Source organism: Anopheles arabiensis, chromosome 3, assembly GCF_016920715.1.
Source record: "Anopheles arabiensis isolate DONGOLA chromosome 3, AaraD3, whole genome shotgun sequence".
NCBI classification, from domain to species: domain Eukaryota; kingdom Metazoa; phylum Arthropoda; class Insecta; order Diptera; family Culicidae; genus Anopheles; species Anopheles arabiensis.
The window spans coordinates 31190891-31209752 of record NC_053518.1 but is presented as its reverse complement, the minus strand read 5'-3'; the positions used below and the strand labels follow the sequence as shown (position 1 = coordinate 31209752).

The window sequence follows — 18862 nt, the reverse complement described above, 5'->3', positions numbered from 1 at the left end:
GGCAACATGACTTCCATTAAAATCACTTCCAATTTTCCCATGGGCACTTTATTTGCTATCTGTTTGTTTTTTTTTTTGTAAAAGAATAAAGGCTCTACATCTAACAACCTTATCATTAATTGCTATAGTATATCACTTAGATGTTACTCCTCGACAGTGCACCCCGCCAGTGACTTTTTCTTTTCCGCCTCTCTGTGCTTTCCCTTCGCTTTACCTCCCTTGCCCTTGGGGACAATCAGTGCCGTAGCAGCAGTCGCGGCAGGAGCGGACCCATCCCGCACACCGTACGTCAGTAATCGATCGAAATCGTTCGCACGATCCAGCACCTGGCCGTGGATGGTTTGAAAGTCGAACGTTTTCCCCGCGGTGCCACCGTACTCTGCCGGCAGTATGTCCGCCGGAATGTACTCGTGCAGCGACGCCCAGTTGGAGTAGTGGAAGCGTACCTGGTCCTTAATCTTCTTGCTCAGCATCGGGTACAGGATGGCGATCGCTGCATTCATAAACACCGAAGAGTTGACTACGTGAAATTCGATGTTCTTCAGCGGCAACAGATCCGTCTTGGCCGACCCGATGCGTATGTTTTGTGGCGTTAGAAACCGAAAGCTCTTCAGCGAGTAGCCGCTCATATCGATCAGGCACGTGACGCCGCTCTCGAGCGTCTCGAGCTCGTTCAGCATCAGCTCGAACCAGATATCGTCCAGATTGGCCAGATCGGTCACGGCCATACTGGAGAAGTCGATCGCCCCGAGGCGGGTGATAAAGACGCGACGGCCTCGCCGGTCGCGCCGGTCCAGCGCGAACTTTACGTTCCGATTCAGCAGCTCGCTGTAGGTGGCGATCGGTTTGTGGAAGAACCATTCCGGATTCGCTTCCTGGTTTTTTTTTTAAATAGAAGGAGAGGAGCGTTAGTGAGTCATAAGGCTCATCCGAGCAACTGTAGCTGTAACTCACCTTCAGCTTGATCAGTTTCACGATGCGCCCAAACGCTTCCTGTACGTCCCAGTCGCAGCAGTACAGAAATCGGCAGAGAAACAGTTCGTCGCTTCTACGCTCGCAGTCATCGTAGTCTAGGAAGGAAAGAATCGGACGAAAGAGAGCAAAAAGAAACACGTTAAAACGAGTCTGATTTGCAGCGGTTATAAGAGCGGTTTTAGAGCAGATAAAACCGGTTGGATAAAGAAGCTTAGTTGCGTGTTTTGTGGTGCGTTCGTTTTCTGCTGTACGTGGGGTTCGATGAACAGCGTGTGGTGATCGATGGAGCAGCTTAAGCGCACCGTACACGAGAGATATTTGAAGCCATTTGTATCAAGAGTTTCTCTTTGGTTTGAACACCTTTTGACGGTTTCTAGTAGTGTAATCGAAGGAGGCTTTTATTTTCTTGTTCAAATTATACGTTACTAGACTAAATGAAACTAAAAAACTAAAATTATAACTAAATGAAAAACTCAAACGTATTGATACAGCACACTTAATAATTTATCGGTTGTGAACTTTATGCTAACGTAATTTTCTGAATAAAATAAATAATAATTCAAACTTTTGCTGGAAGTTGATTATTATTCCATTATTTTTCTTTTTATGGCAAGATAGTTAAACTTTTATAACAGTTTTTATCACAAAACGAATGAAAAAATTGGAAAAAATAATAATTCATTACTTTTTAGAACATTTTGTTTCGAAGATTATGGAACTGAAAACATTTTATACGTGTTTTATCCGTTTCATATAATTCATATGTTTTTTTTTTATAATATTTATTCACTGTTATATAAATGTAATAACATTCTAGAATACACATTTGTTATGTAAGTATGAAGTTCTTTTAAAGTTTTTAAAAAGTAATAATGAAACGCTGCAAAAAAAGAAGCAAAACACAAAGCATAGAACAGCATGGAAGGAATTTATGGAAATAAGTTCTATCTAGCGCTTAAACCGGTGGAAAGTAAAAGCAACCAACCAAACAAGTTTTTCAATGCCATCGCATTACAAATTCACGATAGCGAAATCATTAGCTGAAGCTATGTGTGTGTGCTCGGATGCATTCTCGCTCCGAAAGCAAATACGAATCCGTATACGTATCGTCATTTACACCCTATCTGACTAATCAAAGCTCAAAGCTACTAGTTCCTCGTTGATGTCAAGTGGGCCCTCGTAGCCCCACATTTGTATATCCACTTGTGAACGACGCTCTCCCGCGCACATAAATAAACCACCACTCGTGAACGACCGACTGAGTGCGTCCATGACAGTGACCGCGGGCGAGCGAACGAGCGACAGCAAACGAAACATACCTGCCATGCTTCCATGGCACGCAAGAAGGTCGCAGTTGGAGGTGGGGTTTTTTTGCTTGCTTTTCTTCGTCTGCAGTTTAATCGTATTGCAGCCAAAACGGGACGGAACGGCACATGAGGCCTTATTGAGGGAGGCCTCACATGCCGTGCTCGTGCTTACGATTGACTTATTAACTAATAGTTTGCAACCGATTGGCAGATGATCACGTTGGTGCTAACTGAGCGATTGAATGGCATCCGGTGGCCATCATTTAATGGAACGCTGATAATAAGCAGCTCGTTTACGAAAGCCTGTTGTTTATTGCGATAAAAAAAAGATTGGTGTGTGAATTAACTTCCTCACATTCGAACCCATTCATTATTAGCGATCTTACATCATTAGGCGTTTGGTCCGTTGACAATGTCTGGCTCCAAACAATCTTAGACACACAGCCACACACAAAAAATGAAATTTGAAAAAGGTACATACAGCTTTCACTGGCAGAGAAATGCATTCGATGCAGCTTAATTGCAGCGTGCACTTTCGCTTTCGTGTCTTGCCAACCGGCGAAACAAAAGGGTAGTCGCTGCAAGCTTTTTCTCTATTGCAGGTGCAATCAAAAGTGCATTCAGTGCAGCATTGTGATTGTGACGAGCGTGTCCGTGTACTTCCGTGCAATTGTATTGTTTGATGATCTTTGCTGCGATGCTTCTTGCAGCTCCATTTACAGGGGTCGCCGTTGTTTTATAACAGTTTATCAATTAATTGAATTATTGTTTTAATTTTTTTATCTTTTCTTACACGATTCAAAGACTGTTGGATAGAAATGTTTGAATCCTTTTGACGATTTATGGCATTATTCAAAATTTGATTTAATTTTTTTTTTTTTCAAAAACTGATTGTGACATTCAAAAGTATTTCAAAAATTATCAATAAATGTGACAAATTCATCTATGTTTGCAAAACACTCCAAAATCCTTGGATACTCTGTATCTTTTTACAAACAAATGCTTCTTAAGATTACTCTGAAACTTACGCAAACCTACTTAAAAGTCACTAAAAAAGTGTAAAAGAATGGAAAATTTTCAATCAACCAGTCCAATGATCAATTTCTGCTTGCCCTCGGCCCGAAGTTTCTCATGCCGCGATCGTTCCGCCTTTCAGCTGGCAGCTCCATTTGTGATCGACATTAAATATGCAGCGGCGTTGATAAATATGCTGATGCGTTAGTCTGTGTGTATGTGTTTGTAGATGGATGGCGGTTTCAGTGTCTGATTCCACTCTCTGCGCGCTTCGACCCCTGATGGGTCGCCCATCTGCAGAGGTGTTTGATCGCGATCTTGCTGGACACTAATGAATAAAACCACGCACGCATCGAACGGCCGAACGGTCTCTCCCTCAAAACTCCTCAAGAGCTTTTTCGTGTCTTGCCCTTCTTTTCTAACACACGCACACACATACGCACGATCGCCTCAACCTTCAATGTCACCGCACCAGCCTAAGAGGTCGATTTCGTGCGCCCACCACCATCACCTACCTACCACAAGCGACCACTTACTTTGTATCAGCTTGCGCAGTTCGTTGATCTTCCTCACGCGTTCGGGCTGATCGGCGAAAAGGGTCACTGGGGCGTCACCGGCACTGGTGACATCTTCCGTCTGGTCCTTGCGTGCGTTTGGCGCACTTTTCGCTATCGCCTTTATTTCCGGCATGACGGCGAGCACACTGGTGAGTTCTGTAAACAAATCGAAGCGGAAGTAGGAGGGTTATTGTTGTTGTTATTGTAATGATTCAACATTCCAAACACGATCACATTACGATGTTTTCGATATTGATAGCATCGTGGTACGGGGGTTGCGCTAATCTTACTAAATTCAACACACGTGGCGCTTGCGTGCCAGAATGGACAACAAAACGATAATTCTTGGGACGGCGATTGAACTGGTACCGTCATTAATCTATAACTAGCCGAAGGTGATAAGCCGGTTGATGTGAAGGTTAATTACAAAAACAAGCGTTTGGAGCGCCCGGAACGGAAGCGTGGTGCGCCGTTAACAAGGTGCGTAGCAGGTTTGTTTGTTGTTCTGGCTGGCCCGTACTGGTTGGTGTGCTGGGTGATCGATGCTGCGACGAATTGACGTCAAAAAAAAACCCCCCGAAAGAAACCCCGCTCTCGACAATGGGAAGAAGGTTGTTGTTCGCTTTTTTGGTAACCACGCAGCTGGAGATTGATGAGGTTTTTTTTTTTTTGAGGGGAAAAGGAGCTTTAGTTCAGTGGAACGGTTGAAATTAGATCAATGTTAAAATTGAAATGCTAAGAAGACTGGCGTGGTATTATACAACGGGAAAGCAAAGGCCGACAACCTCCTTTCGCTTTCTGTGTTCAAGCATAGCTTTAAGAATTAAAAAAAGCTCATATTGAGGTCATTCAAGTGGTATATTGTGGTACATTATTGTAGGAAGAATCAATGGTATTATTGTAAAAGTGAGTTCTTTTATAGGCAAACGTTTAATTTCGTTCTAAAAATTTAACTAAGCGACGAACCCACCGAATGACCAACGAATCTAGTGCGTCTTTTTATATGGGTTTACAGAGGTTCTCAATGGGACACTTCCTTGACTCTTGATTCTTACAGGGTTTTCCACGTTTTATTGGTCAATTCCCATGATTTTTTGGTTCGTTCCCACGATTTTTTGGTCGTATCTCATAGATTTTTGGTTTGTTCCCATAATTTATTGGTAATTTCCGATTGGAAATCAATACAATTGGACCAAAAAATGCTGGGAAACGACCAAAAAATCGTGGGAACGCACCAAAAAAATATGGGAACCCACCAAAAATTGATGTAGAATCCAATTCGCATTGCATCACAATTCATTTTCTGACAAGAAAGAGTCAAAAAAAGGCAAAGTCTCCCACAACTATGAGAATGTCTGAAAACCCATTGTATTGCAACTAATTATACTATGCACTTAACACATTTGCTATCAATACAACCTTTTACCACTATCTCTCCCATAAGCTTTGTTCTTTACAACATCTCTCACTTCCATGCACATGTCGGCATGCACAATCGAGCAGACCAAATAATCGTACACATTGTAACACGATTTGTGAGGAGTTATACTTTTCACGTTGCAGTGCTAATAAAACATCACACCCCGAAAGTGTCATTAAATAAACGCCTGTTGTCATTCTGTTCTGTTCGGTACAACAGTTGAACGGTGCTGTAAAGTTCAATGTGCTGCCGCGCTGTTTTGAAAACGGATTGCAAAACATTCAATTTACACCCTCACCAGGTGGGGGGAACAACACCACTTGAATAAGTTCTCTTCTTTCATTGGCATCTTGTGCTGCTGCACCTTTTCTACACGAATCGAACCAACGGTGCAATAAAATAGTCTAAAAGCCACATAATAATACGTTGCGACAAAGCAGCATTTATGGTGTGCCAGTCTTCTAATTTTGTGTCCATATATAGCGTAGACAAACGACATTTGCCCCGACACAATACAATCTGATTTTTGGTATGCTTTACGCAGGCGCTGTCTGGTTGTGTTGGCACAACCTTGCCCTACCAGCAAAGCGTCACACGGAGAGCATGCTTTTGGGAGAGCTTTCGTGAATTAGTAATATTTATTCCCGCTCCACCCCCTTTGGTGTAGTGGGGCGCTCCACTTGCCGAATGCGCAAATCTCCCAAATGGATTGAAAATTGAAACGACAGCGAAAGTTGTACTAACACTGCATAGCAATGGAGCGGGCTTACTGCAAGGTCAGCAGGCAAAAGCGGGTTGGGTTGGGAATGGGTTCGCTCGGCACTTGGCGCACACTAATTTGATTTACAATCTCTAGGCACTTTGCACATCAAATTGTCGCCGACTGTGGTCGAATGGTGAGTAGTGAGCCACCACGTCCACGTCTTGCTTGGAAAGCATTAATTCGTGGGTATCTTACTAAGCATATACAGCTGCTAGTTGGGAAGGAGTTTGTGATGGTTGAGAAAAAAAGGACCACAAAAAGAAGACACCACTTGAAGGGTAATTTGATTGGGCAAAATGAAGGAATGCGTTTGTGTTACACTCGGGACGATCTATGCGTCTGAGGAGATTCAACCTTCAAGTACGACACAGTTTCAAGCGACATGTTTCAGCGTTTTCATACACCTCTACAAATGAAACACGATCTTTAATCCACAAGACATGATCGGTTGTTATTTTAGTCCGGTTTTGCAAATCATCTTCTTGTGAAACATATATACATACACAAAGGCAAGTCTTTAGGCCTTCACCACTGCTTTGAAATACGGAACTATTCATTAGCGAATAAAGGTCACAAGGTTTACAGCATACATTAACACAAACACTCGCTTTACCCCACCGCTACATAACCGTGCACACTCCAGCACAGTCGTGACCTAAACGCCATCGTAAAAGTCTATCCTCGTTGCATAATTTTCTACTCATTAACGGATGTGCCCGACCGCTTCACTTGGGACTCCCTTTACAATGGATTACCACCAACAACAAGCCTCCCCCCAAAAACAGCAACGCCACTTTTGTGTTTGAAACCGGCACCAAATATGCACTGCAACCAGCAGCACATAGGATCACTTTTTACGGGATATCCCTTTTACGGTGGATTTCGTTTGTTTGCTGCTTTTGCTGGAAGTTTAGCAACTTTCGATTGACACACATCCGTCGACTTTCCAGTCCGACCCGCCTGTAAACAGTAAACACTGAAACCACTGAATATTTCCAAGGCCAACACACACAAACACACACAAAACAGTATTCGAATCCGATAAGCCACCGTTGCAGCGGGCAAAGGCGAGACGAGAGACTTCAATGCAACCGATAGCGATGAACCCTTTCGAGAAAATCGAATTCGATGCAACCCTAAACTCAAACCGCACACATACACACATACACACACACACACTTACCGGTCTCTAGGGGTTTGTTACAAGCACACACACACACGCACCGAACAAAAAACAACACTTTGATACCGTCGGCACTTGATACCGCACTCGTGGACGGACGCGTTTCGAATGTGAGCTGCCGCCACGCGTCCGGAAGGTTTTATTCCACAACGCGGGAAGCGATCGCGCGCGCGCGCTCACCCGCTCGCAACCCGAGCGCTTGCTGACGCTTGCACCAGCAGCAGCACACTTTTTTGATCGGTGCTGTTTTTTTTCCTTCTCTTGGGTTGATCGATTTTGGTGTTTTCGGCAAGTGTAAGGCGCTTGGAAAGGAAGTGCTTTTCGTTGCACTTTGTTACTCAATTTGAAGCTTCTAAATTCTGGGAACTTTGTGTGTGTATGTAGGGGAACGTTGTGTTTTTCGGTCACTGAATTGGTTCTGTTTTCTGACCGAGATGGCACTTTTTAGCCGTTGGTGAGTTCAACGAACATTGGCAGACAGCAGGGGAACAGTGGCTGTGTGGCTTTTGTTTCGACTGTGGCTCGTGACTCAACAAATCAGCACATTTTAATAAGAGCACGGTTGAGATTAATTCGCGAATTGGAGAAGCAAGTGTTTTGCAAATCGTAAGAAAGAGAAGAAAAAAGAGTAAAATTTGAAGTGTGATATTTTATTTTGAAATTATTTCGAGTAATATTTATTGAAACCAAATTATGCATTCAAAACAATTCGTCCGAAAACGATCGATGAAATGTTCCTACATTTATGTGCAGCACTGTAAAATGTTTCAAGCTGTGAAATGTTTCCACGAACACCGCGTGAAATGTTTCATAGAATATCATGAAACATTTCAAACGTGTTTGAAATGTTTCAATTTGATTTTTTAGTTGCATTTGGGTGGTAAATAACGGTTGAACATAATATTCTGGTATAATTTTAGAAACTAGCAAACTAACTTTTTCTTTTTTCTTTTTATTTATTGATTAAATGTCATGTATGTATCCTACTTCTAAAAGGTATGGCGAATCATGAACTAATTCATTTTTTTGTTTTCTTTTTGAAAATATATGTATCACACTATCTACTTCCCGCACTTTTTCGTGCAACGGCTATACTCAGCTTATAAATCTAAGACCCTGTACGGTTGGCGCTTTTCATCGCTACACAAAAACCCTCCCAAACAGTCTCCTTCAAATGTGCTCACACACACACACACTTCCTTCAATCCTCCAGCAGCGGATCCGACACGTACCCGAGCTGCTGCAGCTCATCCACCACCTTTTCGTCCCGGCTCAAATGCTCCAGCCAGTACGTGTACGGATACTCCGGCTTCGTTCCACCGTACCGCTCAGGCAGCGCCTCCGGATCAATGTACTTGTGCAGCGAGGCCCGATCCGTACCGTGGAAGAACAGCCGCTGCCGCATCTTGTCCGTCAGCAGGGGTTTAAAGATTTGAAACGCCGTATCAAACACCCAGCCCTGGTTGACGATGTGTATCTGGCTCGTTCGCAGCGGCATACTGGTGGCCAGCAGGGCTAGCATCTTCTGCGCAACGGCGGGCGTCAGATTCCACGCGTGGTTCAGCGTAAGTCCCTCCAAATCCATAATCCCAATTCCGCCCAGCACCTGCGACTGTGGTTCGAGCGAACCGACCTCCAGCAGCAGCATCGTCGCGCGGAACAGATCCACGATCGGTATCTTGGACGGGCGCCACTTGCCAAACTTGAAGCAAATCACCCGCCGGCCCTCCTGATCGCGGTAGGGCGAGATCGAGATAATGTCGTCATCACCCAACGAACGCAGCGCCATCGGATTGACGTTCTCGTAGAACTCGGGATTGCTTTCCCGGAAAGCGTAGTAGCGCACCATCAGGTTGTACGCATGGTGAACATTCCAGAACCGAGCGCGCAGAAACTTTACCAGATAGTCGTCGTCGATGCGGTGCGGAATGCATTCGCCCTTTTCTACAATGGTAATTGAAAACCAATCGTCAGTGTCACTGGCACGAGCTGAGCCGGTACTTTTCCACACACTCTTACCATAAATCATATCACGCAGCTCCTCGATCATTAGGCTCGTTCGGTCCGGATCTTCGCCCTGCGTACGAGCGACCTCGGCCACCTTGGGTGGGAGCTGCCGCTCCATGTACAGCTGATGGATCACTCCCTCCGGTTCCGGCATTCTGCGCACGATCTGGGGACCCTGCCACAAACGACACGCTCTGTACCTTCGGGGCGGTATTAGGATTTGCTTTTTCACCTACAATTAAACACACACAAAAAGTAACACATTTTAGTATCGATTTTACAAAGATAAAGAGTAGGTTTTTTCACAATAAAAAGGTTTAAATGTCCTCCGAACCGAAACGACACACCACGGAGAGCCATTGCAGGCACACTAATTAATAGGCATTAAAACCAATATTAATTCGCGCTTGATTTCTCCGACGCGGTTAACCTTCATCATATTTCTTACTTCGTGCGCCACAGACAATATTTTTTTTCTGCAATCTATCTACACTTTAACCGATCCCAAGCACCAAGTAATTTGAATAACGTTTGCCACTACCATGTTGTTGCAGTTTATGCTGTCTCCCGTGTGCCTATGTTGCTGCGCTCGAAGTGTCCAAGAAATGCACCACGTTGCGTTCACACCGTCCGACGGCAAGCGACTGATCCGAGGGTGTTCGGCTCCATCCGACTTCTGAACAACGCCAGATCGATCGCATCCATTTTCTTTCCCTCACCCGTATATTACCCGTTTGCCCGATGGCGTTTACCAGCAACAACACGTTGACCATTCGGCTTTCGCGGTCAATGACAAATTGGTCACACGCATACACACACGCATGCACGCCTGACGTCGTCTATGCACGTTGGGAGGGCTTTTTCCATCAAGAACCCACCCAGCGGTTGCAACCGGTAGCGCACCCACGGTCCGTTCACTGAACCGATCGCATATCGATGAACCTTCCCCCTCCCTCTCTAAGGGCTCGACATGCTCTATGGAGAAGCTCACCTCACGCTTTGAGGTAGTCTCTTGGGCAGTCTGCGAAGGTCTGCGGACATCTACAAATATAATAATCGGCAGTGTCGCCGGAAAAGGTGTACCCCCGGGTACGGTGACTTTCTGGTTATGGTCGACTGGAAGTTACACGGCGTCCGCGAGGGCGATCGTATGCAGCACTGTGAAGTTACACCGCTGCGATTGCAAGGGCACGTTAGGCGCGCGAAGTTATCAATCAAATCTCGAAATATTTCCATTCAAAACTTTCCGAAGCCTGTGTTTTAGGGGGGAGGGGGGGATTTTTGTTGTTGTTTTTGGGGGCTAGAATTTACGCAGCATCGATGATGAGATGGGACAGAAGTGATGTTCGTCGTCTACTGTACGCACACCGCGGCTTCAGATTACACGGTTCAATAACAAACAAATTGAAGTGGGGAAGTGGACAGAAATGGCGTTGGTATTATGATAGGGTACTACTGCCTAGTTTTGTTGTCAACAACAATATTCCGCGGTGCGTGTTTTGTTCATGCAAATCATCACCAGCAACACACTCATCATGGCCTGTTCCAATGGCGGAACCGATGATGTTCAGTGTCGGGGTGGATGCCATACTTGAACGCCGATGGAGTTGTTGGGAAGGAGTTGAGGCACATAATATCCACAGTTGTTTAAACACATTAAGCTACCTGTTCTTGGCTGCCTTTGTGGAGGAGTGTGCTTGTTCTATTGGGATGAACATCTTTTTAAGATAAATGATTCAAATGTATAATATTTCAGCTCGTTTGATTCCTAGAGCCTTGAACTCCAATCCAAAATTGAAGAATAACAGTGTTCTAGGGAAGTTTTATACACTAAAATGTTTGTGAAACACCTTGTAACTTTTTGACTTTAGTTGTACGTTACATTTAGCTTATAAAATACACACAATTTACCTACCAAATGACAGACAAACTGAGTATTCAGCTCACGCAAAAGTGCTTTCAATTGCTTACGTGCAGCTGTACGTGATTTTCGACCACGTTTCGATCAACTACGTGCTATGCTCAATGCCACTGGTACGATCACAGTTGCCAAGGCTTGCTTAAGAATGCCCAAGCGTTAAGCGTTATCAAACGTTAATGCATTAAATTCGATGTTATGTCTAAACAGCTTAAATGAAAACGATGTAAATCGAAACAAAACGCAACCTCTCTTATCGTCCAAAAATTTCCACACCCACTTAGAGGAGTCGTTGGATGATGATGACCTCTACGTACGAAGATGACACCCGTCGATGACCCGCATATCACAGTATTTATCGCGCAATAAAACCGTAAATTTCTTCCACTCGATCCGGTCAGCCGGCATCCCAACCACCATTCCCTTCCTCCTCCTAATGACTACCCTAATGAGGCTATGATTTGTGACTAATCCCCTCCCGCCCTCCTCGATCGACCTCTGACCAGAGCGTGTTAGAGCGTGCTCTCGATCGTGAAACTGGTTTACAGGGCGTCTCAATGCATCTCGCATGGCTTTCTATTGCTAGATGCGTTCCGAAGTGGATGCAACTCCCCACAAACACCACATAAAAAAACATGGCATGGTGCTTGAACTTGTACAGCAGTGTACGGCACTACCATCAGTTCCATCAAGGTGGTCCTGTTTGGCGACATTCTATCAATCGGTGGAGTATTTTTAGCTTCAAGCAGCTTCCCCCCATGGCGCTAAGGATGTTGAACTGCAGTAACTCAGCACGGGTTGGATGGCTCATAAGGTCCCTCCCCCCCTACAGAGACACCGGATTGACCTAATTTTTAGGAGGCTCGATAATCCAATAGAATACGAAAAAGACTTAACAAACAAACTCCACATGGTCGGCTAGTGACCTTACAGGCCTGGTCCAGCTCACGTGTGTGCCGTATGCCGTTTGCATGCAGAGCATCTCATTACCCTCGGCTCAGCCAATCGATGTCACCCACCCACTCGCCGAGACAGGGGTCCCTCGCCCATTATTATTGCCAAGCCATACGATCAGTCACCACCACCAACAACAACAACAACAACTGCAATTATCACCCCTAAAGACACACGATCTTTCTCCGTTGTGTGCACTCGTTCGTGTGGCACCTACAACAGCAACAACAACAGCAACGAAAACCTGCTCCCAATCTGGGCCAACTTGCAATGCAGTGAGATGCAAACGGTAAAACTGCAACTGTGAGTGTGAGTGTGTGCCTGCATTAAATAACGGCAGATGCAGGCGCTCACACAGCTGATAACGAATAACAAACTACCACCCTGCTTGTTCCAGGCTAGAACAGAAGCTTATAATCTTTCTAATTCCCGCCCAGAAAGAGATCTCTGTGAAGTGTTCTTCTACAAGATAACAGCTAATAAGCGCAAAATGACGCACGATTTGAAGTGAATTTGTAGCCTGCAGTTTCGCGTGACGCTGCGTAAGAGGGACGTGGAATTCACTAAACTGCAACACAGCAACAACCCCTTCAGCATTTGGGCGATGCATCATTATTCATAATCAATCCGGAAAGGGTCAATTTCGTAGATCGAACAGATCATGCGACCACCATCACCACGCTCTTGATTATCACAGCGCGATGGTCGCGTGTCCGTGTAACTTGTCCTGGTCGGGTTAAACAGGGTTGGAAATTAGCTTCCCTCACGCTCAAAAGGAGCCGGCGGGGGTTCATTACATGCTGCTAACCAGGCACGCACCACTATCGATAATTCGATCAACTATTACACGCTGTTGGGGAGGAGATTGTTGATAGACCTCTCCCGTTTCCCGCTTTCCCACTCCATATTATCTAACTGGAAGAGATGTAAGTAAGGGCACGAGATATTCTAGCTGTAATTGTGGTTTGCGCATAATATGTAACACGTGGAACCTTACGACATCGGAATTCTTCGCACAGGAGCCTGCCTTCCAACTCCCAATTAGAGCTGGCTTTAGGGTAGCGACATTCATGCTTCCTTTTTTTACACTTTTCCACACAAAATCCACCAAAAATATAGCACGCGTTCACAAAACTTCTAGATGACTCTAGCTCCGTGTGTCCACTGCGAACTCTCGGCGAACTCAAGCGTGTGTACGAAGGCGAAAATCCAATCCTGAACTGGCTTACACCAGATGAACCAATTCTCCCGGCACACCTGGACTCGATTCAGCCAATTTCCTACATTCCCACACACACACACACACACACACTCGCTCTCTTCTCAAGAGCGATAACGAAGCCTCGTAGCACTGCTCGCTTTCAAAACGGGTTTTGCACGAGAGCTTACCGGACAAAAAGGTGGCCCTTTTTGCTCGTGATCCAGGTGTCATGTATCAGCGCGCAGCAGCAGTGTTGGAGGCGTTCACCTTTACAAACCCATCCCGGCCGGTGTACGGCGGCGTGCGGGCTTCAATTCCAAGGTCGCTTTGGTGTATGAAAGGTATGGCAATGTGCGCGCTTTACAACGGATTCTCCACCGACCTCCTAGGGCTGAGTCATTGACTGACTCTCTCGGTAGCTTTTGCTTGAAGGGAAAGAATGCAAAATAAAATGGGAGAATGGAACGCCACCGCAGCAGTCCTCCAGCAAGTCCTTCAGAGGATCACTTACAGTTTCCTGTTGTTTTTTTTTCTGCTCCAATGTGAGCTACAAACCCCCACTCAGAGAGTCAAAACAAAGAAAGGAAGTAGAGCGTGAGATCAGGAATGACTCTGTAACGTACACCACACAACAGCCACGTACGATCGTCGATCGTCGCTGTAGTATATTCTGGATCATTTACAAAACAGATCGAAATGGAGCAAAACGAGCAGCTAAACACACAGAACGTTGAACTGCATGCTGAACACACGCCAATGTATGTGAGTCATCTTGAAGAGGTACTTCAACAAAGGAAACAGCACGAGTTGGGGGCGAGCGTTACCACTGACCTTAAACTTCGACGACTGTGAGGTCTCCGTTCCCACCGAATCGGGGAATGGGGTCCGGTCCCGTCAAACAATGGGACAGAACCCATTCACCGTACCAACTACAATTACTTCCCTTTTTTGTTGTAAGCAGTGGATAAGATAACCTACGGTGGTACAGGTGGTACAAACAACAAGCGAAATGAACTGTTCTGTCCGCCAGATGACAGAATATTGAGCACGCGATCGCTCACACAAAATAAACACTCAAAAAGAACCTTGAGCTGAACTGGTTGAACTTTACTCCCCCGGAACCAGTGTCACAATTGCTCCCTTGTGCGTGCCTGTAGAACAACGACTAATGGAGTTACTCGCGTGGGAGTAGCGAACAGTCATCCCCATTCGTTCCCATCGTGGGTCACACTTAATGCTACGATCACGTTGCGACGCCAATTTCAGCTTGCAAAGTTGTCTCGAAACCAAGCGATGCTTCAAAGTTGTCAATCTTGAACGGGCGGGAGAAGTGCTAGATTGTTTTGTATTCGAGCACTAAATGACCCACCGTGTACATCAACAATTGCTTCTATTTCCCAGACAAGGTGGAGGAAAATAGAACCCAACCCCCTGTTTTATGCAGAGGTTAATAACTTTGACCCAGTCGGTCCGGCTGAAATGCGGTTCGGGTGAGAAACTGATCGGTTTGGTGATCTCCACCGTACACCAGAGACCTCACTCCGCCCTAAGAACCCTAGCAGCAGTTTTTCTGTGTTGAATACATCCATTAGCAGGGATATAGAATGTAACGAGCTGTGCTGTTCTTGATAATATCCGACTAACCGCCCATTAACTCGAGCTCATTTTTTAAAACGACGTGAGACGCGTGCCTTCTACACTGAGAATCGATTACTAAAATGCTCCTAACGGGCGGCCTACCGCCCTTATCCAGTCTTGCAATCTTCACCCCTCGGGGCTGTCGATAAACGTGCCAATAAACCAGGCTTTTGATTGAAAGGTGCGGTATAGGACAATGTTTTTGAACCTCCAACGGTAAAGCAGCTGTTAGTTATTGACATTTTGAGTGTGCCACGCTGCAGAGCACGACGAAGCTCCACTAAATTGGGTCACCTCCGTCATCAAACTTGCAGCCGGCCGACTGCGAAGCCTCTGAAGTGGTCGCACGTTTGGCACGTTTGTTTAACCACTAACGGCGCTTTAGTTCACACAGTGACGAGATTTAAATGGACGTACTCCACCACACTAAGTGGAGAACCTTGCGACAAGGGGAAGAGCAAAAACTAATCACAGTATAAGTACGCCGTAAAATTAGTAAACATCGTAAAATTGATATACGAATAATGGCACTTGTGTTAAGCATCATTGAAACAAAAACCTCAACAACACATTCCAGGAAGTTTGAAGGATGCTTCAATCATTTGTAGGAATTTTGTTTGCCCTCTTTTTCCACTCCTTTCCGGTGTCGTTCACTCACACGCGCTCCTCATCAAGCGTGGTGACTTGCGCAAATAGTGTGTGTGATACGCCAAGCCGTTGTTATCCAGGTTTTCACGGCTTGTTATACGCTGGTTTTTGTTGCTTCATTTGCTCTTGAGCTAAATGTTGTTTTTTTTTGCGCAAATCTTTAGAGTAAATCACGCACAAAACAAAACAGCACAACGATAAAAACGGGACAACTTTGCATGCGCTAAACATGTGTCCACCAAAACGTACGCATCGAGAATATTAAATTGAAAAAAAGCATGATACTCGTCACTTTGAGACTGTTGCTTGAAGTAGCTTGTTTTGAAGAGGGACATGCTATACGATCACAGCTATGTGATATTTGCCAACAAACCTAGCAGTCAACCAACTCGGTGTATTGTAAAGAAACAGAAGTTCATTCACTCCACCATAAAAAAGTGCTACCAATTAACACATAATTTTATTGCAGGCCCTTTTCTCGCGTACACGAACAAACCGATCAAGGAAGTGGAAGATCATCCTCCACAGCGCATCGAGCAGCAACAATCGAGCCTCCGAGGAACTCCGATAGGCGTACTGCTTCTCGAACAATTTCGCATTTACAAAACTGTTACATTGGAGCGCCACCGGTTGGAACCTTCACTTTCACGATCGATGTCACCTGAAGGTAGCCCACCAGGCTCCGGGTGCCGGCGCTACCACCATGCTCCACGTTCCAAGTTCAACCGAACAGTACAGATGTACTGTTTTGGGAAGGGGGGGGGGAGAGGAACTGGAAAACATTGCAAGCAATTCTATGTGGAACTATAAATATTCAATCTCAAGGACTGCACGGACGTCACCAGACGGCGAACTGTTCGCAAAAGGCAACTCTATTAGTGGCAGCAGCCCATCAAGGGAAGCTGCGAGAAAAGTGTCGTGATTGATGTTATCTCATACAAACACACACACAGTACCATCTCCAGTACCTCTCCACAAATCGGAATGTTTTCCAAGTTTCTCCTCCTTTTTACAATTACTTCAAATTCCAATCCCACAACCAACGTCACTGTCGCATGCTGACTTGGGTTCCATTATCGGCCATTTGTCTACCGATAATTGTTGCGGTTAGCGAAGGTAGTAAACAACTTCGGGGCACTTGATAGATTGTGCACAGAACTAATCCACCTGGTGACACCCTCTAGGGGGGAGGCCGTTCAACAAGACGCACATTCGAAATCAGTACAAGGCTCAAAGCACTCGTGCACACTGGAGGTCACTCTTCTAGTGATAATCCTTATCAGTAATGTTTTTGCCTACACTTCTTGCCACAGTTAGTTCCTGCGTCGTAATGACCTACGATAGACATTTGCTCAAAAACGGTAATGGAACATGATACGGCTTCTTGGGTAAATATCACCATACCTCTCAAATGTCCGCCTCCTTATACGCAAGAATTGCTGCTGGGTAATCCGATCGTGCCTCGAAAAGCCCGTGTCCTTTTCCGATCGCGCGCTTATGTGTCTCACCCGATGCACCGTCCGTTGATGACTGATGCAAGACACGCCGATTCTTTGCTTTCTCACCACCACCGCCACCCAGGAAGCTCTCCCAGCAGCATAAAGTCACGATCTATGTCGACGCGAGACGAAGCATACGGTATCGGAACAAAGCGAACCACCCTGGAATGCAACAAAGAACTCCCCACACAAACACACAGACAGAAGTCCCGAACGCTCCACACACAATGCTCCACACCAATGTTACGGCAGTGTCTCCCGAGCACGAACCTTGGAGTACTTGCTCTCCCCCCTATTTTGTTCTTGGCACGCCAACGTTCTGGCTCGACGCGTCAACGCTAACTGAACGCACTCGCGCGAGCGGTTTGTTGCGCCTCTCGGGGTTGATTATTACGTGTGCGCGCGGCGAGTGCTCACATCCGCCGGACTTGCCCGCCAATACCTACTCCCCGCGGCGTGTCCCCCCGGATGAGATACCCCATCACAACATAGCTCCAACGACGACGACGACGACGGCGACGGGAAGAGGCGTTTAACCCTTCGCGCCGTTGAATGCCGCCATCGGGGTGCTGTTGTTGTTTTGTTTACTGCTGCCATTCCAGTTCTTCCATTTGCGGGAGAGCATGTTGCAACATGGAGGAATAACAAAAAAAGAGAACAGTGCGAGATGTTCATGCGACTTTTTGCGGGCCCAACCGTATGTACACAACTTGAGAGAAGGAGGAGACTGTACACCTTCTTGCAGAGGAGATGATAGGCACACACATAGGCAACTCGCAAGAATGAAGAGATCGCAAGAATGGTAAGGGAGTAACACAAAAAAAACTATTCTTCCTTAAAACGCTCCATCACCATTCGCTTTAAGCTATTAAACGTATCACTGTGCTGTGAGTTCTTTACCTACGACAGCTTCTAAAGGTGTGATACGTCTAGTCCAACATACCAACGACGGTCTTCCATCCTACCAACCAAATTCAGCGACCATTTATCGCCAGAATCTAATGTCCAGGGCCGCAATTATTAAAACGTGTAATTATTAACGGAGAGAAACGAATAAAACTTGTTCGGCCCAGGACAGCATAAGCATACCCTCGGTCACGCTCCCTCGCTGCAGATCGTCGTCGCGCGGTAGAACAATTTGCTTGCCCGGTGATGGTTGCGGTGCTGTAGTCATTATCGATTGATCGCGCCGGACCGCGAGGGCAAATTATCGGGCTCCTTCAATCGCAGGGCGCGTATGAGAAGGTGGGTGGGTTGGTCCAGTGCATGACGAACATAATTGAATGGCTAACATCATAAAGGACGCTAACCCCACGAAACCAGGGGGGTGTTGTGATTGGGAGCTGTGTGTCCTTGACCAGTGTTCTGTTTAACCTACAAGAGAGATCGACGTTGGCACTCGCGTGTTTGCTAATTCTTGAGCGAAAGAAGATATAGTTTACAGATACGGTTTAGTGGAAAACAAGTATTATTTACCTTGTGGTGTGTATAGGTTTCCTCCGCGCTAAGATTAGCTGCCATACATTGCTGACTGCTTTCACAAGGATCCCCGACATTGTTTCGTTAAACTTTTTCTGTTCTATTCTATATCCAACACACGATTCCGGTTGATGTTTGATTCCATTTTCAAAAAGAGACTTCTTTATTATCTTCCTGCATTGTTTGCTTTCGTGTTCGGTTTTTTTTCTTTTCTTTGTTTTACTTCACTTTCGCAATGCTTTCTTTTCTTTTTCGTCAAATTATTGAAAATGAATGAGAAATTTTACGGAGAGACAAAA

General features: G+C 45.6%; 2 protein-coding genes across 7 annotated transcripts; both read right to left on the bottom strand.

Annotated features, from left to right (window-relative positions):
* Positions 1-66: 66 nt before the first annotated feature.
* LOC120901662 (alpha-tocopherol transfer protein-like) lies at positions 67-7341 on the bottom strand. The gene is made up of 4 exons (XM_040309786.1): positions 7220-7341; positions 3833-4009; positions 955-1070; positions 67-875 (listed from the first exon to the last, which is right to left on the bottom strand). The coding sequence occupies exons 2-4, from the start codon at positions 3984-3986 to the stop codon at positions 144-146; spliced, it is 1002 nt and encodes a 333-aa protein (XP_040165720.1). The 5' UTR covers positions 3987-4009; positions 7220-7341; the 3' UTR covers positions 67-143.
* Positions 7342-8151: 810 nt separating this feature from the next.
* On the bottom strand, positions 8152-18620 carry LOC120905136 (alpha-tocopherol transfer protein-like). Of its 6 annotated transcripts, none has more exons than XM_040315916.1 (3): positions 18561-18620; positions 9239-9458; positions 8152-9163 (listed from the first exon to the last, which is right to left on the bottom strand). In XM_040315916.1, exons 1-3 carry the CDS (start codon positions 18603-18605, stop codon positions 8421-8423), a joined length of 1008 nt encoding a protein of 335 aa, XP_040171850.1. In that variant the 5' UTR covers positions 18606-18620; the 3' UTR covers positions 8152-8420. The 6 variants fall into 6 exon arrangements, with proteins under 6 accessions (XP_040171850.1, XP_040171854.1, XP_040171853.1 ...); XM_040315920.1 differs by lacking the exon at positions 18561-18620 and adding an exon at positions 17355-17472; XM_040315919.1 differs by lacking the exon at positions 18561-18620 and adding an exon at positions 17094-17442.
* Positions 18621-18862: the final 242 nt, after the last annotated feature.

Bases quoted from the DNA above. Each gene is read 5' to 3' on its own strand.
- LOC120905136 (XM_040315914.1), bottom strand. From the start codon at position 13,170: ATGAATGTCGCTACCCTAAAGCCAGCTCTAATTGGGAGTTGGAAGGCA. The intron at 9,459-13,095 runs GTAAGGTTCCAC...GTTTAATTGTAG, and splicing joins GTGCGAAGAATTCCGATGTC to GTGAAAAAGCAAATCCTAAT. The intron at 9,164-9,238 runs GTAAGAGTGTGT...TTACCATTGTAG, and splicing joins GCTGCGTGATATGATTTATG to AAAAGGGCGAATGCATTCCG.
- LOC120901662 (XM_040309786.1), bottom strand. From the start codon at position 3,986: ATGCCGGAAATAAAGGCGATAGCGAAAAGTGCGCCAAACGCACGCAAG. The intron at 1,071-3,832 runs GTAAGTGGTCGC...TTTCCTTCCTAG, and splicing joins ACTGCGCAAGCTGATACAAA to ACTACGATGACTGCGAGCGT. The intron at 876-954 runs GTGAGTTACAGC...AAAAAAAACCAG, and splicing joins TGAAACTGATCAAGCTGAAG to GAAGCGAATCCGGAATGGTT.